Source organism: Heteronotia binoei, chromosome 6 (assembly GCF_032191835.1).
Source record: "Heteronotia binoei isolate CCM8104 ecotype False Entrance Well chromosome 6, APGP_CSIRO_Hbin_v1, whole genome shotgun sequence".
Lineage (NCBI taxonomy): Eukaryota > Metazoa > Chordata > Lepidosauria > Squamata > Gekkonidae > Heteronotia > Heteronotia binoei.
In genome coordinates, this window is record NC_083228.1 from 132499309 (window position 1) to 132520626 (window position 21318).

General features: G+C 45.0%; 1 protein-coding gene across 2 annotated transcripts in view; it reads left to right on the forward strand.

Annotated features, from left to right (window-relative positions):
- The first annotated feature begins 4314 nt into the window (after positions 1-4314).
- RFC4 (replication factor C subunit 4) overlaps positions 4315-21318 on the forward strand; it is a 36443-nt gene continuing 19439 nt past the window's right edge. The window contains exons 1-4 of one of the 2 annotated variants that reach the window (XM_060242587.1): positions 4315-4594; positions 7956-8103; positions 12508-12586; positions 20588-20667. In XM_060242587.1, coding sequence (XP_060098570.1) covers positions 7970-8103; positions 12508-12586; positions 20588-20667 — 293 coding nt within the window. In that variant the 5' untranslated portion in view covers positions 4315-4594; positions 7956-7969. Of the gene's footprint in view, positions 4639-7955; positions 8104-12507; positions 12587-20587; positions 20668-21318 lie in introns of both variants that reach the window. The other variant, XM_060242588.1, reaches the window with a different exon arrangement.

Sequence of the window (21318 nt, forward strand, 5' to 3'; positions counted from 1 at the left end):
TTTGATAATTATCTTCCACGTATGGACTGTAACCGTCTGCGATCTGAAATTAATCCAAACGATGCCAAAATTAGGAACCGACATGGCATTTTAAATCTGCTGTTTTCTTTCTTGCTCATAACTATGCATCTCACAAATCTGGATTCAATGCCAATGTAAAGACAATGGGCCAGATGCCCTCTCTCTCAGCCAAACCTACCTTATAGGGTTGTTGTAAGAATTACGTGGAAGAAGGGAGAAGCTTGTAAGATGCTCCCTGGAAGGAGGGCAAGATAAAAATGTGTCCAATGCAATCGGTGAGCTAGTTCTTGCTCAGTAGCTAATATGGTGCCTGTAGACATAGGGTTCCCAACCTCCAGGTGGTGGCTGGAGATCTCCCAGTTTTAAAATTGAGAGCACTTCACCTGGACGAAATGGCCACTTTGAAGGTAGACTCTATGGCATCATGCCCCCGTGAAGTTCCTCTCCCCCCAAACTTCACCCTCCTCAGGCTCCACTCCCAAAATCTAAAGGTACTTCCCAGCCCAGAGCTAGCAACCCTGTGTGGACACCTTTTCTGGTGTCCACCAAGTGTTTTTAAAAAGTGGGTGGGACCAAGTAGAGCTTTTATTCAGCAAGGCTTTTGGTCCACTCTGTGAGATCTGATTGGCTGTGAAGATTTTTTTAAAAAATCTTGCTTTTGGAGCAGCTATCACTACACCACAAGGATCTGCACTTGTGTTACTGTGGCAATCATTTCGGGGCTGGCTCCGCCTCCTGCTTCAACCATTCTGTGGCAGCCATTTTGTTGCTGCGCCCACTATGCCGAGTCAGAATTCAAAATGTGCCTGCAGGCTCAAAAAAGGCTGAGGAGCTCTGGTCTAAGCTACCTTGCGGGTATGTTGTGAAGAAGAAGAAGATATTGGATTTGTAACCTGCCCTTCACTCTGACGCTCAAGAGTCTCAGAGCAGCTTACAATCTCCTTTACCTTCCTCCCCCACAAAAGGCACCCTGTGAGGTGGGTGGGACTGAGAGAGCTCTCACAGAAGCTGCCCTTTCAAGGACAGCTCTGTGAGAGCTATGGCTGACCCCAAGGCCATTTCAGCAGCTGCAAGTGGAGGAGGGAGGAATCAAACCCTTTTCTCCCAGATAAAGAGTCCATGCACTTAACCACTACACCAAACTGGTAAATTGGAGGAGAAAGAAGCTTGTAAAACCTCCCTGAGGTACTTGGGGTGGGATTAAAATTGACAAAAAGAAATGTGAGGAAATAATCTGTGTAAAGTGAACTCTAATCTGCCAGGGCAAGCATACTTTCTATGATTCTGTAAAGATAATTCTATCCTCCCAGTTTCCTCAAGAGTTTCTTTCAAGCAAAGAAGCCATCAACCTACAGTGGATGCAAATAACATTCTCTTCCCTACTATATGGAAAATAACTCTCAGATATACTTTTCGGTTTAATAAATATTCTGGACCTTTCCCTGACCTTTACTTGCAATTTGGTCGGATACCGTGGGGGCCACTGCCATTATGCCCAATAACAGGAAGCTATTTATTTCGCATTTCCCCAAACCAAATTACAACTTTCCCTTCCCAGCAGAGTGATGTAATTCCAACTTGATGTCTTCCTTGCAACTTCGCTTTTCAATAAACGGTCGTTGCTATAGAGACCATCTCCAGGTCAGCTTTCCACCAGCGCCTGCCTAGCTCCCTTCCCCAGCGATTACTCCTGTCTTTGTCTAGTTTTTAATTGCATCCGTGTTCCGCTCAGTTTTGCACTAAAACCATTACATCTCTACACAGCACCGGATTTATCATCCCTAGAGCGGCAACAGAGAAACTCTCATTTAGGTCTGCTTTATTTATTTGTTTTAAAATATTTGTGAACGGCCTTTCCCTGAGAAATCAGGGAGGTGGCTAAATAAAGCTTGCCCAGGACTCCCACCTGGCTATTTCAAGGTAGGGTTGCCAATCCCCAGGTGGGGGCAGGGGATCCCCCGGTTTGGAGGCCCTCCCCCCGCTTCAGGATCGTCAGAAAGCGGGGAGAGGGGAGGGAAATGTCTGCTGGGAACTCTGTTATTCCCTATGGAGATTTATTTCCATAGAAAATCATGGAGAATTGATCTGCGGGTCTCTGGGGGCCCTGTTTTTTGAAGTAGAGGCACCAAATTTTCAGCATAATATCCAGTGCCTCTCCCCAAAATACTCCCTAAGTTTCAAAAAGATTGGACTACGGGGTCCAATTCTATGAGCCCCCAAAGAAGGTGCCCCTACATTATTTCCTATGGAAGGAAGGCATTTAAAAGGCGTGCAGTCCCTTGAAATGTGATGGCCAAAACTCCCTTTGGAGTTCAATGATGCTTGCCACACCCTTGCTCCTGGCTCCGCCCCCAATGTCTCCTGGCTCCACCCCCAAAGTCCCCAGATATTTCTTAAATTGGACTTGGCAACCCTATTTCAAGGACAGATAGTCTAGGGCTAGACTAGCTGCTTAGCTTCTGAGATCTGACAAGATCAGGCTTGCCTGGGCTATCCAGACCAGGTAAAATTAGGATTGCCAGCCTCCAGGTGGTGGTCAGAGATATCCTGGGATTGAGCAAGAACACACAGGAATGCAGTTCCGGTGGGCTTGGCACCAGGGTGTGTGGCCTAATATGCAAACGAGTCCCCGCTGGGCCTTTTCTACAAAAAAGCCCTGTGTGAAAACCATGGTGACATCAGGGGGTGTGGCCTAATATGTAAATAAGTCCCTGCTGGGCTTTTTCTACAAAAAAAAGTTGTGGATCTCCAGGTGATAGAGATCAGTTCACCTGCAGAAAATGGCTGCTTCAGAAAGCGAACTCTATGACACTGAAGTCTCTCCCCCGTTCCACACCTTGTCCTCCTCAGGCTCTATCCTCAAAACCACCAGGTCGTTTGCAAAGCAGACCTGGCAACCTGAGTACCCGGAGATCTCCCACTGTTACAATTGATCTCCAAGTGGCCAATTGATCTCCTGGAGAAAGTGGCCACGTTGGAGCGTGGGCTCGATGGCATTGTACCATGCCGAGGCCCCTCCACTCCCCAAACCTCACCTCCTCGCTCCATCCCAAGGTCTCCAGGTATTTTCCAACTCAGACTTGGCAACTCTAAAATCACCTCTGTTCACATCATGCCTTGGAAACCCTTAGCCCAGGGTTGCCAAAAATCAGCTGTAACTAAAAGCAGCCCCCCCCACCACCTGATGGTACAAATCACAGCCAATGTTCCCTCTAAGCTGCAGAGTCTTGTGAGCAAAAATTCTACTTTGTGAGCTACTGGGATTAAAGTTGTGAGCTGCTGGTATTAAAGTTGTGAGCTACAGCATAAATTAGTGTGCTCTGGGGCCCTTTTTCCTGAGTTGAGATAAAAATATGTGAGCTGGAGGCTAAAAATCTGTGATCTGGTTCACGCTAACTCAACTTAGAGGGAACACGACTCACAGTCACAGCACCGTAAGGCAGTGTTATAGTGCTTTAGCACTAACCCACCCTCATTTGGGTAAATCTCTTTGAGCCAGTTTGGTGTAGTGGTTAAGTGCGGAGACTCTTATCTGGGAGAACCGGGTTTGATTCCCCACTCCTCCACTTGCACCTGCTGGAATGGCCTTGGGTCAGCCATAGCTCTGGCAGAGGTTGTCCTTGAAAGGGCAGCTGCTGTGAGAGCCCTCTCAGCCCCACCCACCTCACAGGGTGTCTGTTGTGGGGGAGGAAGCTAAAGGAGATTGTAAGCCACTCTGAGTCTCTGATTCAGAGAGAAGGGCAGGGTATAAATCTGCAATTCTTCTTCGTCTTCTTTCTCCACATATAATAATGTCATAATTATTGGGAAATATATTTCACGATCCTATTACTTTTTCAGGGCAAGCTTCACTAAAAAAAAATTAAAATCACAAGTTTCACACACAAAAAAGACTTGCATTTTGGACTGGACAGAGGCCGTGATGAACTCCCAGATCCTGAACTGTTTTCTATCAATTAATTAATTAACCAATAAGTAATAAAATAATAATTGCTATCCATTGATTTTAAATTGTTATTCATGATTATCTTTGTTCCCACTTTGAACCCGAACACAACCCGAAATACGAGGTGCACAAAAAAGACCCAGGTCTCTAAAGTTTGTGCCAATGGGCCGAACCTGAAGCCTTGTGCGCATGTGCTCCTGCGGTTCTTCGGCCGCCGCGCACATGCGCATTTCTTCCATTTGCCTTTGGTACTTCCCCAAATAAGGGAGTACAGTTCAGCGCATGTGCGCAAATTCACTCGCCTCTTAATCCCCGTTTTAGGTAGAACTCTCGATCCCACAGAAATCACGTCACGGGCCGCGAGTTCCTTTTCCCCGCCCCCTTTCTCCTAATTTAGATCGGCTCCGCCCTTTTGTCCTCTTTCCCCCTTTCCACCCTTTCCTCTCCGGCTCGTTTTTGACCAAGGGCTGTGGTACATCAATGGCCGTAGGCGTTCCTAGAGCGGTCCAACGAGGAACCGGAAGTGGAAGGGGAAGAAAAAAAGCAAGCGCGGTTTTGGCGGGAAGTGGAAGGAACGGCCTCCTTGCGTAGAAGAGGGCTGAGGGGAGCTGCACGGGCGCTTCTCAGGTGAAGGAGAGCGGGAAGCGCGGCCTAGGGTTGCCAATCCCCTGGTGGGATCCCCCGGTTTGAAGGCCCTCCCCCGCTTCAGGGTTGTCAGAAAGCGAGGGTGGGAGGGAATATCTGCTGGGCACTCCGTTATTCCCTATGGAGACCGATTCCCATAGGGTATAATGGAAGATTGACCTGTGGGTATCTGGGGCTCCAGAGGGGCTGTTTTTTGAGGTAGAAGCACCACATTTTCAGCATAGCATCTCCCCAAGTTTCAGAAAGATTGGACCAGGGGGTTCAGTTCTATGAGTCCCCAAAGAAAGTGCCCCTATTTTTCATTATTTCCAATGGAAATTTCGAAATAAAGACACTTCCAGTGGAAAAATAAAGTATTGGAAATTTTTTCCCTCCGCATTTCTGGACTTCCCTGAATTTCTTGGTGGGATGTAACGTAGCTTCATGGCTTTAGACAGTGCTAAAGCCTTGAAGCTACCTTTAGAAATAAAAACACTTTCCACGGAAAAATCACTGGAAATTTTTCTCCCCCACATCTCTCTCGTTTCCTGAATTCCTTGGAGGAAGAGCGGCATCAAAGTGACAGATTTGTCAGCTGTGGGAAAAGCCATGAATTGAACCTGGGATCATTTGCAGACTCACCGGGTGAACTGTGGCCCTTTACCATGTATATTCTCACTTGGTAGAAGGAAGCTGTATATGTTGGTAGCGTTCAGAGTGTCAGAATAGGATCTGGGAGAGTTAAGTTCAAATCCTCACTCAGTCACTGGGTGATCTGGGACTAGTTGCTATCTCTTGATGTACCTTGCAGTGTTGTTAGAATAGCTGGGGAGAGGAGTTTACACTACTTCCAGTGATATAGTTTTTGTAGAAAAATATGAATTGAGAAATTCTCTGCTGCATTGTTGGCATTCCTTGTTAGTCCCATATATGAATGGAGATTGCAGTATTCTTTCAACCTTGTGATAAGAGGAAAAATATTAATAAGAATTTTAACATTGGTTTTGGTTTGGCCTGTACAGCCACTCAGGTGAATTCATATCTTGATTAAAAAAAAAAATGGAATCCTATATGGATTTGTGGGTTTTTTTCCTCCCTCATTTAAAAATGGATAAAACATGCACTTATTCTCACAATTCCTATAATCACTTGGAAAAAAATAATTATAACTTTGAAACTACTAAGCTTGCCTAAAATGATTATTTAGAAATAAAGACACTTCCAGTGGAAAAAATAAAGTATTGGAAATTTTGGAGTTCCCTGAATTTCTTGGAGGGGCATAAAAGTGATAGATTCAACAGGTGGGGGGGGGAGCAGTTTGAATGAAGCAGAGAGCCTTTAATCTGGAACTTGGAGTGCAAATTTGGCATGTGTGTGCGTAAGTCTGTTGTTTGCATTCTGTTTTTTGTAACTAAACATCGCAAAGTGCTCTGAGTCTCCAGTATGCGGCGCAGCTAAAGAAATGCTCTGACGTTTCTCATTTGCAGAAGTGGAGAATGTGTAATAATATTAATAGGAATGGACATAGTGCCCCAGAATGTGTGTGGAGTACATTCATCCCACAAAAACCATGGAGATTAGAGAGTGTTGTTTCCTGGACAGAACTTTCTTGTTTTTACTACAAGTTATGTAGTGTTGTATTCTCCAGTTTAACTGTCTTTTGTAGATACCTTCTTAGCCAGACCAATAGCATCTTTGCAAATAAGACTTTTTAAAGTTGCTAGGAAGACAAATGTTTTCCCAAGCCTGGTTACTGCGTGAATGACTTGTTTGGGTGAATGACTTGCCTGTGTGAACAATCTGTTTGGTGCAGATGGTCCAAGTACCATTCTTTGCCAAATCTGTTCCTGGAAGTGAGTCATACTTGTTTTGATGAGGAGAATGGCTGTATTGCAGTCTAGTTGTTAGGAAAGGCTCTGTGCATGAATCAACCATTTTTGGGGTGGGGGTTTTTTTGGTAGAAAGGATTTCCATCCTACAGAATGCTGCTTCCATGTTTGCCCTCTCCCAAGGCAGCCCAACATACCATCCCAAAATATTTCTATCTGGGTATAGGGAACTCTCAGAAAGTGCATGGGGGGAACTGGAGGTCTGCAGGGAATGGGTGAAAATTGCAGTCACTAACTGCAGAAATCCTCTGTGGGACCCAAGCCTATAATTCTACCTATAATTCCAAAACTGGTTTGTTTAAAACAGTTCTGACTCATTGAAACAGTAAAACTGAGCAGGACTTTTCTGGCACTTTAAGGACTTTTTTTTTTTGGGGGGGGGGTCATCTAGTCACAGCTGACTTATGGCAACCCCATAGGTTTGCAATTGCTTGGCTCTGCATAGAGACCCTAATATTCCTTGTTCTCCCATCCAAATACTAATCAGGGCCAACCCGGTTTAGCTTCCAAAATCTGATAAGATGAGGTTATTCTGGGTTATCTAGGTCAGGGCCAATATTCCCTCTAAACTGTGGGGTTTTGTAAGCAGAAATTCTACTTCGTGAGCTACTGGCATTAAAGTTGTGAGCTACTCCATAAATTAGTTTGCTCTGGGGCCTTTTTTCCTGAGCTAAGACAAAAATGTGTGAGCTGGAGGCTAAAAAAACTGAGTTAGCTCACACTATCAGTTTAGAGAGAACACTGGTCAAGGCACCTTAAGGACTAGTCAACTTTTATCCCAGTTTAAGCTTCCAAAGACTGGAGCCTGCTTCATCAGATGCATGCTAGGCATCCACAAAGATATGAAGAGGGAAAGTTGTCAACAGGGCCATGAAAGCAGGAGTCATGATTTGGTTAGTTAAATGCAAATGTAGCCAAGAAACAAGCCATTTACAGCCAGCAATTAAAATAACCTGTCTAGTTTTCCTACACTAATTAATTCCTGAAACAACTGAGGAATCCCAGATCCTTATGTTATCCTGGAGAGTTGGTATGAAACTTCTTGAAAAATTCTAATTCAGCCGCTTCATGCTAGGGTCTTCTTTTGAAGTTCTTTTCCTAGAGGATAATGAGTTTTTGGTTGAATCTCTAGGCTGAACCAGGATAGAATGCATGTTCTGATGATCGAGTTTCCATTTCAATTTATTTGGATTAATCTATGAATACATGGTCTTTTTAGAAATAAGAATTAAAAGAATTAAATAAGCCAAAATACTTAATTGTGATTAAAATTTATTTTTTTTCCCTGCAGGTTGAAAACATGCATTTGTATATTCTTTTAACAGATTTGACTTTGTCTCAGTGATGTTGTATTTACCCACCCATAATTTTCCATTGTTTACTTAGTGAAAGCACTAACATAGACTTAATTTTTAAAGTAGAATGATAAAGTTGCATGTTTATTTGTTTTAAAAAACCGTCCTCCTTCTCTGTAGGTTGGTGAGAAGCCATGCAGGCCTTTCTGAAAGGTCCGTCCTCAATCAGCACAAAACCTGCACCTACCAAGGAACGGGGAGCAGCTGCCACTGCCGGAAGCAGTGGGGAGGGCAAGAGGGTCAGACCAGTTCCTTGGGTGGAAAAATAGTAAGGACTTGGGCTGTAGTTTGGGGTCGGATTGTTGTAAATGAATGCAAGGGATAAAAAGGCTAGATCAGGGGTGGCCAAACATAAGAGAGAATACATATAAGATGCTTGAGAGCCGCAAGCCGTGAACATCAGATGTTTGAGAGTCACAAGACAGGGAGGGAGGGAGGGATGAAGGAAAGGAAGGAAGACAAATAGATGGGGGGTGAAGTGGAAAACCCCCCCAACTTTAACTTTAAATACATTCTCCAAGTCATTGGCTGGTTTGGTTTGGAGAAGTGATTTAAAGAAACAACTGCATTCTCTGAGCCAGCTGACGAAGTCGTGGGGACTTCAAGAGCCACACAATATGTGTGAAAGAGCCACAGTTTGGCCACCCCTGGGATAGATTAAGGTGGTTGACTATAGTGGAGCATTTTTAAATTATGAAGATGATGATTGTAACCACTAGATGTCTCTACTTAATTTCGGCTCCTGCCAGTCTTCCATTGTATTTAATAGGCAGGATACCAGTGTGTCTCTGTGCCTAGAGCCTACATGAGTGAACATAAGCAGTATGACTCTGGACCTACTGCTCAGGGAAGGTTGTAGCAGCTAGTCCTTGGTCATGCTGCTCTTGCACTTACACGCGTGAATACAGCTGCTTTATACTGAACAAGACCCTTGGTCCATCAGCATTAGTACTGAAACTGCCTTATCAGACTTTTGGTCCACGGTTAGTATTGCCTGGGATTGAACCTGGGACCTTCTGCATGCAGATCAGATGTTCTTCCACAGAGCCATGGCTCCACCCTGAGTAGAAGACTGCTGACATAAGCTGTAATATGCACGGGTTAAGGTCTGAAATAGAACATCAGCACTGGTCTCAGTCTAACACTGCTTTCCAAGTTCCTCTGTGTATCTTGACACACACACACACCAGGCCCGTAGCTACAGTGGAGCCAGGCCACTCCATTCAACCCCTCCTTCCATCTGTATGGCCCCTCCATTGGAGGGCCTCCAATCCGCCCCCTTGGCTCACCATCACTTGCTGCCGCTCTGAACAAGCGGAATTGCTGCTGTAGATCGGCACGGGGGTGGGGTGGGAGAAGCCTACTTGCAGCCGGATCCCCCTAGAAGGTTTACTGAGTTAGACAAATTGGGGAGGGCTGTCGCTTTACTTGAGAAGCAGGGTTTAGGGCCAAACTGGGTGGCCCCCTAGACCCCCCCCCTCAAAACAAAAATGCTACTGCTGGCCCCACCAAACATGAAATCCTAGCTATGGCCTTGACACTCTCTCTCTCCCCCTCCCCGCTTTCCTCTATCACTTAATATTTCTGAGCCAGCCCACAAAGTCCTTCTAGGGGCATGGTGATACAGTTGCCAACTGCAACTAAAAAACGACATCTGCATGCAGGTGTATCACTCAAAGTGCTGTAGCCAGCAAAAGAGGGTGCTATGACATGGAAACCGTTGAGAGCAAAACAAAGCGGCAGCAACATAGCAACTCAACAGGAATGTTTTTATTTTAATGGTTTACTCCTCCCCCAGTAACCTCTCTGTGGCCCGCAGGACACCCTTATTGTTGAGGGATTCTCTAAAACAATATGCTGAGGGCTACAGCAGGCACTGGTAGGAATTTCCTCAACTCTTGTGTGACTGTTGTTACGCTGCACAAACAGGTTCCATTTATGGAAGGGTGATTCCTAGTGAGCCCCCCCCCCCCGCTTCTTACTGCAGCCCCTTGTGCAGTGTGGCATTGTGTTCTACAAGATCCCCAGACTTTCAGCAGTGACACTTGGTGGCTCACAGGAGGCTGATGTGGGGAGGTCATTAAAAATTGCTCTTTTTTTAGCCCCTATTTGGGTCCAGTATTTATGCACTTTGGAGGTTACAGAGTCCCCAAAACATGGCAGCTTAGTTATGTATACAGTAGAAGAAGAAGAAGATGATATTGGATTTATATCCTGCCCTCCACTCCGAAGAGTCTCAGAGCGGCTCACAATCTCCTTTACCTTCCTCCTCCACAACAGACACCCTGTGAGGTAGATGAAGATTTTGGATTTATATCCCGCCCTCCACTCTGAAGAGTCTAAGAGTGGCTCACAATCTCCTTTACCTTCCTCCGCCACAATAGACACCCTGTGAGGCAGGTGGGGCTGGAGAGGGCTCTCACAGCAGCTGCCCTTTCAAGGACAACCTCTGCCAGAGCTCTGGCTGACCCAAGGCCATGCCAGCAGGTGCAAGTGGAGGAGTGGAGAATCAAACCCGGTTCTCCCAGATACCAGTACCAGATGATAGCAGGCTGTCTTAACTAGGGCGTGGTGTGTAATAACTCTAATAATGTGCCACAATAGATATTTGTATGTTCCCTCTTTCGTATCTCATCTGCTATTGGCACACCCTGATTGTTGCTACTGAGTGGTACAGCTGCTGAGTCACTGCAGAGAGTTCCAATGTTTCTGATTTGACTGAAAATACTTTGCAAGAGGTATTTTGACCTCAAATTTTGATGGGTAGACTAATTGTAAGGCTTTTCTGGCTGTCAAGTCCCAGCTGACTTATGGTAACCCCATACGGTTTTCAGGGCAGGAGATGTTCAGAGGTGGTTGGCCATTGCCTGCCTCTGCATCATGACCTTGGTATTCCTTGGAGGTCTTCCATCCAAATACTAGCCAGGGCCATCCCTGATTAGCTTTTGAGATCAGGCTATCCTGGGATAACCAGATCAGGGCATTCCTCTATTTAAAAACATGTATATGTGACTGACTGTATTTTGGGTTTATGAATTTTTGCCTTGTTGGCTACCTTGAATATGTGGAGAGGACTTAAATAAAAGTGGGGTGTAATAAAAACAGATGCTGGTGTTACCTAGAGTAGTGCCAGTCTCAGAGGAATTTACTTGGAATTTACTGGTTTTATTTGGATGTAATCTGTCCTGAGCCCATTTAGGAAAGGGTGGAATATAAATTTACCAAAATAAATAAAAATAATACAATAAATAAAGTTTAGAATGGGACTCAGCCAGGTGTTGTTTTTTTTTTTAAAGCAGAAATGCAGTTCCAGCTGGCTTGGTGTCAGGCGGTGTATGCAAATGAATTCCTGCTGGGCTTTTTCTACAAAAAAGGCTTGCACAAACCAATGGTGATGTCGGGGTGTGTGTGGCCTAATATGCAAATGAGTTCCTGCTGAGAGCCAGTTTGGTGTAGTGGTTAAGTGCGCGGACTTTTATCTGGGAGAACCGGGTTTGATTCCCCCCTCTTCCACTCGCAACTGCTGGAATGGCCTTGGGTCAGCCATAGCTCTGGCAGAGGTTGTCCTTGAAAGGGCAGCTCCTGTGAGAGCTCTCTCAGCCCCACTTACCTCACAGGCTGTATACTAACATCCATCCATAATAATAATAAAAAACACACTATACAGATATCCACAGATGACTGAGGCTAGTCCAGGGGTGGCCAAACTGTGGCTCAGAAGCCACAAAGAGCCAGTTTGGTGTAGTGGTTAAGTGTGTGGACTCTTATTTGGGAGAACCGGGTTTGATTCCCCACTCCTCCACTTGCAACTGCTGGAATGGCCTTGAGTTGGCCATAGCTTTCGTAGGAGTTGTCTTTGAAAGGGCAACTTCTGTGAGAGCTCTCTCAGCCTCACTTACCTCACGGGGTCTGAGATTCAGAGTATAGGGTGGGATATAAATCCAATGTCATCTTTTTCTACAAAAAAAGTGCACCTGGAAGTCATAGTGACCTCTGGTGACTGACCTCAACCGGGGGCTTGGAGGATATTCAGGGAGGTGGCTGAATAAAGCCTGCCTCTGCCTCCTGACTGCTGGTATTCCAAGGAGGTCTCTCATCCAAGGACTTGCCAAGAGTTGGCCTTGCTTAGCTTCGGAGATCTGACTTGCCTGGCCTGTCCAGGTCAGAGCCAGGATGGATTTTTGACAGACATAACAGAGTCCAGGGCTTTTTTTTAATAGAAAAAGAAGATGATGTTGGATTTATATCCCACCCTATACTCTGAATCCCAGAGTCTCAGAGCAGTGACAATCTCCTTTATCTTCCTCCCCCACATTGTACTTGACTGGTTTTACTTGGATGTAATCCGCCCTGAGCCCATTTAGGAAAGGGTGGAATATAAATTTACCGAAATAAATAAAAATAATACAATAAATAAATGCACTTATAAACAATACCCCACCCCAAAAATCCATCCTGCATACAAAACAACAAGAAAACTAGCTGGCAAAGGGAACCAGACATGTGAGTTTAGTAGGATGGGTGCTGCATTTATGAAAGCCCATCTCTGCATTGCCATAAAGAGAAAAAGACAAAGGAAGCCTTAACTGAGTGATATAATGCAACAGTGTGTGTGTGAATGTGAATAAATGAGTATGCATTAGTGATTTTTCTTTCTTTTTTAAAAATCTAGCCGTCCAAAGTGTGTGGATGAAGTTGCATTTCAAGAGGAAGTTGTTGCTGTATTGAAGAAATCCTTACAGGGAGCTGATGTGAGTATTGTAGTTTTCTTGAATGGTTGTAGCATCCATCAGTCCTCCTTCAGTGATAGAAACTGGGCTGTGGGGTGTTGGCTTATAAATCCTTAGCCACTGAATGGTGCTTCTTGTGATGAGCATGGAAGCCAGGTTTTAGGGCATGCCTTTTGAGATCGGCTCTGCTCAGAGCTTAGCGGTCGGAATACCCCACTCTACCACTGAAGCTCGCTGGGCAATCTTAGGCCAATCACTCACACCCTGTGTCACAGTTTCGTTTTAAGGATAAAATGGAGGGTATCTTCTGCCACCTGCCATGACAGTGGTTTGCTTGGCCACCCCCAAGATGAACCTCCTGATGGCACCTGGGGTTTTTTTGGCCACTGTGTGACGCGCAGTGTGGACTGGATGGGCCATTGGCCTGATCCAACATGGCTTCTCTTATGTTCTTAAGATGGCAGCTGAGTTCCTGCGGTACCACTGCAAGATTGTTTTTCTTTAACTTTGGGAGGCTTTAAATCCCCCTTGCCTTTATTAACTCCCCGCTCCCCGAGATTTTTCTGCAAACTTTGACGTTTGTTTTGTTTTAAAAATCTCTTGCCTGTACCTGGCTCCCTTGCGCAGGGTTTTGTTTTGTTTTTTCTTACCTGTATGCTGACAGCCGGGTTCACCTACTGGGTATATGATTAGAAATTCATCTTTTTATGTTACATAATCTGTTTCCCTGGGATAATCACAAATTTTGCTGTGTAAGCAACGGCAACAGTATATTTAAGTAGCTCTAGAGTTTATATAATTGTCAAAGTGCTAGCATTGCAAGAAGCACAATGAAACTCCTTTTGAAATCGAGCTAGAATATCAAAGAAGATATTTGGTTAGTATATAGTAAAAAAACGTGATGGAATGAGTTTGCAGAGAAGGGGTTTTTTTTGCTGATTGTGCTTTTCACTGCAGCTCTTCCAAAGCTGCTCCTGGGGGTGGGGATACTCTGGGATGGTGAGAGATACTGTAGTGGAACGGGGGGTTGCAGGCAGAAAGGGAAATATTTTCTGTGAGAGAGCGCGTTCTTTAATAATAATAACAATTAAGGGCTGTGCTCTCATGTTTAGCCTGGAGAGGAGGCAGCTGAGAGGTGATATGATCACCATCTTCAAGTACTTGAAGGGCTGTCATCTAGAGGATGGTGCAGAATTATTTTCTGTGGCCCCAGAAGGTCGGACCAGAACCAGCAGGTTGAAATTAAATCAAAAGAGTTTCCAGCTCATTACATTAACTTCCTGACCGTTAGAGTGGTTCCTCAGCAGAACAGGCTTCCTTGGGAGGTGGTGGGCTTTTCTTCCTTGGAGGTTTCTAAACAGAGGCTAGATGGCCATCTGATAGCAGTGCTGATCCTGTGAACTGAGGGGGAGGTATTTGTGAGTTTCCTGCATTGTGCAGGGGGGGTTGGACTAAATGGCCCTTTGCCGGGGGGGGGGGTCCCTTCCATCTCTATGATTCTATGAACTAATTTACTGCAGTCCCACATAGGGTTTTCAAGGCATGAGATGAGTAGAGGTGATTTCCTTTTTCCTTCCTCTGCATAGCAACCCTGGTCTTCCTTGGTGGTCTCCCATCCAAGCATTAACCATAGCTGACCCTGTTTCCAACAAGAGCAGGCTAGGCAAGGCTGGGCTGCTAGGCTGCTGTTCATTCTTTAGGATCCAGTAAATTGTTATCTTGCCGGGGTCTTGCCTTGAAAAGACAGACTTGCGATCTTGCCTTGAGAGTCTTACTACCTGCTCATTCTGTAGCTAGCTACAGCAGTAACTCTCCATGTAGCTAAAATCCTGTTGTTTCTCTCTAGAAGCCTGATATTTGGTGCCTTGTAAGACTTCCGGAGCCGGCTGGGCTGTTCTATTTTGAGTCAACTATTTTAGATCTTACGGAGCAGAATCAGGAACAGTTCATGGCCATGACAATACGCCAAGTTTAACTTTTCTTTTTGCTCCTTTTCTAATAGAAAGAATTAAATTTAACACTCGGGTAGTACTGAGGTTTATGTTTTGCTGTAGTTAACATGACCAAGCTATGCAATATCGTTCCCGGCATTCATGGCTGGGGTGAGAAGAGTATACGTTTATTGGCTGGGGTCCAAAGAAACAATTAGTCTCATGTGCTCCAGGGGCCTTGGGTGTCCCTTCCTCCCTTGGAAGCTCCCTGTGCCAAACAGCAGCTGGCTTTGGAAAACTAGGAGACTTTCAGAAGCAACTTGTGATATCTTATGGGTGTGTATCCAAAGAAAGAGCCGTACGTTATGGGTGTGTGTTCAGAGAATGAGCCGGTGATGTCATTGGGCATGTTGAAGTTGTTTGAATCCCAACCGCTGTTGTAAGCAATGTTCCCTCTAAGCTGCAAAATCTTGTGAGCAAAAAAAATTCTATTTTGTGAGCTACTGCATGAATTAGTGTGCTCTGGGGCAATGTTCCCTCTAAGCTGCAGAGTCTTCTGAGCAAAAATTCTACTTTGGGAGCTACTGGCATTAAAGTTGTGAGCTACCGCATAAATTAGTGTGCTCTGGGGCCATTTTTTCTGAGCTAAAATGCAAATTTGTGAGCTGGAGGCTAAAAATCTGTGAGCTAGCTCACGTTAACTCAGCTTAGAGGGAACACTGCTCTGGGGTCATCCTTCCTGAGCTAAGACAAAAATGTGTGAGCTGGAGGCTAAAAATCTGAGCTAGCTCACGCTAACTCAGCTTAGAGGGAACACTGGTTGTAAGTAGTTTCATAATTTTAGGATGATTGCACAGTTTTTTGCCTTAAACTATGGTACTGGGGTCACCTTGAGTCAGCTGTGACTTGATGACACACTATTATTATTATTATTATTAGTAGTATCTGTTATCTCTAAGGAACAAACCACATCTTGCATTTTCTTTACTGAGTTGGAGTTCCTCCAAGGTGCTTGGGGTGGCTTCTTCAATGTATACAGATACGTGTGCTTGCAAATATTTCTATAAACATTCGTAGACTTCTTTTCAAAATTGTATCATTGGCCATTAACTACTGTATCGAGTATCAGCACATTCCATACGTCAGTGTGCGCTGTAGAAAGCGTGTTTAGCCTCTTTGTTAGTTTACCGGTGAAGCCTACATTTCTCTTTATGAACAGATACCTCAGGGCCGTCAGCTGTTTTGAGTTTGGGGGCACCTGTGGAATTATGACACAATGTGATGGACACAGCCACGAAACGACTGCCACAAGTGGAGCCAACCACAAACCGTGTGCTGTAGCTGACCTTTAGTCACCCAATGATTATTCTTGTGCTGTGGCAGCTGCTGCCACATTTTTAAAAATCTGCACAGCCAGCCTGGAGCCTTGCTGGGTAAGAGCCCCAACTGTCCCTGCCCACTTCCTAAGAACACTTGGCAGGCACCAGAAAAGGTAGTGGTGGGCACCACGTTGGGGGACTCTGAGATACCTTGTCTTTTAATTTAGCTATTTCTCAGACAGGCAGTGCACCTCTGATGGCCCCCTTTTCTGCTATGCAGTTTTTGAAAGGATGACTAAGCACCATACTCAAAGGAAGAGAAAAGTTGACATCATAGAGATTGACATGATAGAGGATGACAAGATTATGCATTGGATAGAGAAAGCAGAGAAAGAAGTACTTTTCTCCCTTTCTCACAATATGAGAACTCGTGGACATTCAATTAAATTGCTGAGCAGTTGGGTTAGAACTGATAAAAGGAAGACACCCAAAGGAAGATTAACATGTGGAATTCACTGCCACAGGAGGTGGCGGCAGCTACAAGCATAGACAGCTTCAAGAGGGGATTGGATAAGCATATGGAGCAGAGGTCCATCAGTGGCTACTAGCCAGCGTATTGTTGGAACTCTCTGTCTGGGGCAGTGATGCTCTGTATTCTTGGTGCCTGGGGGAGCACAGTGGGAGGGCTTCTAGCCCCACTGGTGGACCTCCTGATGGCACTTGGGTTTTTTTGGCCACTGTGTGACACAGTGTTGGACTAGGTGGGCCATTGGCCTGATCCAACATGGTTTCTCTTATGTTCTTATGTCTTGTGGCACTCCTGTTGAAGCAGAGACTTCTGTGTATTAGTCATGCGTGGTACACTGACAGACTGTAAAAAAATTAAAAAGGTCATACATTGAAAATACTAACTTACAGAACATCAAGTGCCACAACAGGTGATATAAAAGACCTCTGCCTGGGACCCTGGAGAGCCACTGCCGGATCTGAGTAGACAACAGTGACCTTGATGGACCAATGGAAAGCCAGTTTGATGTAGTGGTTAAGTGTGCCAACTCTTATCTGGAAGAACCGGGTTTGATTCTCCACTCCTCCACTTGCAGCTGCTGGAATGGCCTTGGGTCAGCCATACTCCCGCAGAGCTGTCCTTGAATGGGCAGTTTCTGGAAGAGCTCTCTCAGCTCCACCTACCTCACAGGGTGTCTGTTGGGGGCGGGGAGGTAAAGGAGATTGTAAGCTGCTCTGAGATTCAGAGTGTAGGGCGGGGTATAAATCAAATATCATCTTCTTTTTGACTCAGTGCAAGGCAGCTTCAAATATATGTGCAATGTGGATCATGTCCTCCTGAAAGATTGTGACTTCTCAGAAGAAGAGTTGGTTTTTACACTCCATTTTACCTTAAGGAGTCTCAAAGACATTCCCTTCCTCTCCCCACAAGAGGCACTTTGTTTGGAGAGAACAGTGACTGGTCCACGGTCACCCAGCAGGCTTCATGCGGAGGAGTGGGGAACGAAACCTGTTTTTTCAGCTTAGAGTCCACCGCTCCTAACCGTTACACCATGCTGGCTCTCAATAGGCGTCAGTAGCTTTTATCGTCTCATAACTAGACTGTGGCAGCTATAGATATTATAACTTCATCATTGGCAAGCGTTGGAAATGGCATGGCTTGGTCAAGTTACAGTGCTGCTAAAAATACAAGCATTAAGTTAAATAAAGGATTAGGACACATTTCACCAGACAGTAGTGTTAATATCAGTCAAGGAATTCCTTCACGAAATCTTAGCACACAATATATACTCGATTAGCTTATTTATGGGAAACAGGCACTTTACTAACACCAAGCCTCTATATTTAGAATAGGAGAAAGAAGTAGGAGAGTAGCTGTTTGATCCAGAGTTCTGTTTAGATATCTCTGGCACGTGTCTATTGAATACAGTTATGATGTGATCCCAAAGAGTTTGGAACTCAAAGAATCAGGCCATTAGTTCTGCATGTCCAGGAGTGGGAAGACAGGGCAGCTTTGTGCTTGTGTTCCTCTAACACAGGGGTGGTCGAACATGCTTAACATAAGAGCTGCATAGAATAAATGCCAAGCGTTTGAGAGCCTCAAGATATAAACATCAGATGTTTGAGAGCTAGAAGGAAGGAGGGCAAATAAATGGGGAGAGGTGAAAGAAAGCAACTTTAAATGCATTCTCCAAGCTGCCAGCTGGCTTAGCTTCAATAAGTGATTTAAAGTGACAAATGCCTCCTTCAAGCCAGCTGGCAGGATAGTGGGGGCTTCAAGAGCCATACATTGGTCCCAAGCTCTAACACCTGGGTCCTTATGGCAAACTCCAGCTGGTATGGTTGATGCCAGTTAAAACTAGTAGCCAGTGAAGGCAATAGAGTAAATTGAGTCTGAATAGAGTAATCTGTATCAAGATCTCTCATTATGGTCTTCCCAAAAGGCCCTTTGAAAAAAAATCCTTGTATCTACTAATGGAATAGCACAGGGGTGGCCAACGGTAGCTTTTGGCAAACGGTAGCTTTTAGCAAACCACCTTTTGTCTTTAGCCAGCATGGCCAATGGCTGGGGCTGATGGGAGTTGTAGGCAAAAAACATCTGGAGAGCTACCGTTGGCCACCCCTGGAATAGCAGCTTTTTACAAAAGGTGCTGGGGAGAAATGGGAGCTCATTGGAACTAGTAAAGAACACTTATTTATCCCCCTTCTGCTGTTGGGTTGAATGTAAAAAATGATTTGGTTTTTTTTTTTTTTGCTTGAAAGCATGGAAGCTTTACGCAGCATCCTTAATCCTCCACATTTCCCAGTTCACGGTGTTCAAACAAATTACAGAGATGATCTGACTCACATGGTAACAAGAGAAAGAAATTTTACTTACAAAAACAGAAGCACATCTTAAAATGATCTATTCATGTAGGTACATTTAACTTATTGTGAACAGATTAACTTTAGAAAGGTTAACTTGCTATAGCTCCGAGCTCAGGAAAGAGAGAGAGGTCATCTAGAACAGTGGTCCCCAACCTTTTTGGCACCAGAGACCGGATTTGTGGAAGGCAATTTTCCCATGCACTGGTGGGGGGGGGGGGGCAATGGTTTAAGGATGATACAATTGTGCACTTTATTTTGGTGTGGTGGTTAAGTGCGCAGACTCTTATCTGGGAGAACTGAGTTTGATTCCCCCCTCCTCCACTTGCAGCTGCTGGAATGGCCTTGGGTCAGCCATAGCTTTTGCAGAGTTGTCCTTGAAAGAGCAGCTTCTGGGAGAGATCTCTCAGCCCCACCCAACGCACAGGGTGTCTGTTGTGGAGGAAGACGATAAAGGAGATTGTGAGCTGCTCTGAGATCCGGAGTGCAGGGCAGGATATAAATCCAATGTCGTTTCCTTGTTATTATTACTACATTGTAATATGCAATGAAATAATTATAAAACTTGGATGGGAGACCACCAGGTAAGCCCAAGGTTGCTTCATGGAAGCAGGCAATAGCAATCCACCTTTTGTCTTTAGCCTTGAAAACTCTACATATCAGAGAATCTAAGCAGGGTCAGCTCTCTTTAGTACTTGGATGGGAGACCACCAGGTAAGCCCACGGTTGCTTCATGGAGGCGGCCAATGGCAAACCACCTTTTGTCTTGAGCCTTGAAAACTCTATATATCAGAGAATCTAAGCAGGGTCAGCTCTGTTTAGTACTTGGATGGGAGACCACCAGGTAAGCCCAGGGTTGCTATGTGGAGGCAGGCAATGGCAAACTATTTTTGTCTTTTGTCTTGAAAACTCTACAAGGTTGCCATATGTTAGCTGTGATTTCATAGCTCTTTCCACCACTCGACTGAATCCTTGTTTTATTGTACCTCAATGATACCTCCTGTACCTGTTCAACTTTAGAGGTGTTACAGCGGCCTATGAATTTTAGCTTGACCTGGATGGCTCAGGTAGCCTGAACTCAGGAGCTAAGCAGGCTCGGCTCTGGTGGATGGGAGATCACAAAGGTAGCCTAGGCTTGGTGCGCAGAGACAGGCAATGGCAAACCACCACTGAACACCTCTTGCCTTGAAAACCCTGTAGGGTTGCCATGTCAGCTGTGACTTGACAGCAATAAATTTTAGGGGCGGGGGGTTGGCTGGTTGTGGTTGTGACCTGACTCTTCCTCCACTTTTCCAAGTTTTTTAGGGCGTACACAAGCAGTCTCTTGCTTCACACTGAGCCTCAGGAAAGCAGAAACAGTAAGGGGGAGTCATTTAACTACTGACTTTCCTGAAGCCCAGTACAAAGTAAAAATGAGCCTTTCCCCCAATCTTTAGCATATACCAGAAGATTTAAGGGCACAGTGAAAGACCTTCCCCCTCACTGCCCTTCCCCCAAAGCTGGAAGAGAATTTGAAGGAGATGTTGTGCAGAAGCAGTTGGTGCTGCAAATGGGTTTGGGGACTTCTGGTTATACAATATTTACAACTATTTCAGAAGACTTATTTTTAAAAAAAATAGTTGGCACAGAGTAGTAACTGATGGGGCTGCTGGTGGGAGGGCTTCAGAGATTACAGCACTTCACAGAAGTAGTCAGCTGGACATGTGAATAGAAGCTTGCGTGAATAGTACAAATAGAGATGTAAATGGAATTCAGTGTGGGCAGATATTGCAAAGGTATCACATGTCTGAATTCTTGTTGTTTCCCTTTTTGCTCGTCATCTGTACTTTTTTATTGTAAATGTCCAGGAAAGGCAAGAAAATGTGTGCATACTAAAAACTGGATGAATTTTCTTCTTGCAGCTTCCCAATCTCTTGTTTTATGGCCCTCCTGGGACAGGAAAGACATCTACTATTTTGGCGGCAGCTAGAGAACTCTATGGGTAAGTCTGAAGTCAAACCATTAAAAGTACAGAAGAGTTGAAACTGACAATTTCATGTGTCTTTCTCAGTATATTAATACTTCCCATGGTTTGATTATATATGACTCTGTAAACATATGTGTAACTAACCTGGGTGTTGGAAATAAGGGCAGGTTGAAGGCTTAGTGCCTCCTTTCTTAAAGCCCCTCCCATACCTTGGCTTAAGCAAAGTATCTGTGTCCCACAATGGGGAAAATCCAATTTTGCACACAGGGTAGGGTACTCGCCACCGCCAAACTCCTTCCCCAACTGAAGGTCTAGTAGTCAGTGTCCCAGAAGTGCAGTTTTCTTGAAGTCGGCCCAACCGCAGTCCTTTAGAAGCAGGCCTGCAGTGGGAAGGGAAGTTCTCAGAGCCTCCTTCATCACCATCCAAGAGAAAAAATAAGCTCCAGTTCAAAGATCGGTGGTCTGGGGGTGAACTCCACAAGAAGTGGTTTCCATAAGGGAAGGGCCCCCACCAATTAAAAATTTCTTCAGCTGAGGCTTTTCAGCAATTCAGTTCTTGCAGAGAAAAAAATGACTAGGCCTCCTAACATAAGAGAAGCCATGTTGGATCAGGCCAATGGCCCCTCCAGTCCAACACTGTGTCACACAGGGGCCAAAAAACCAGAT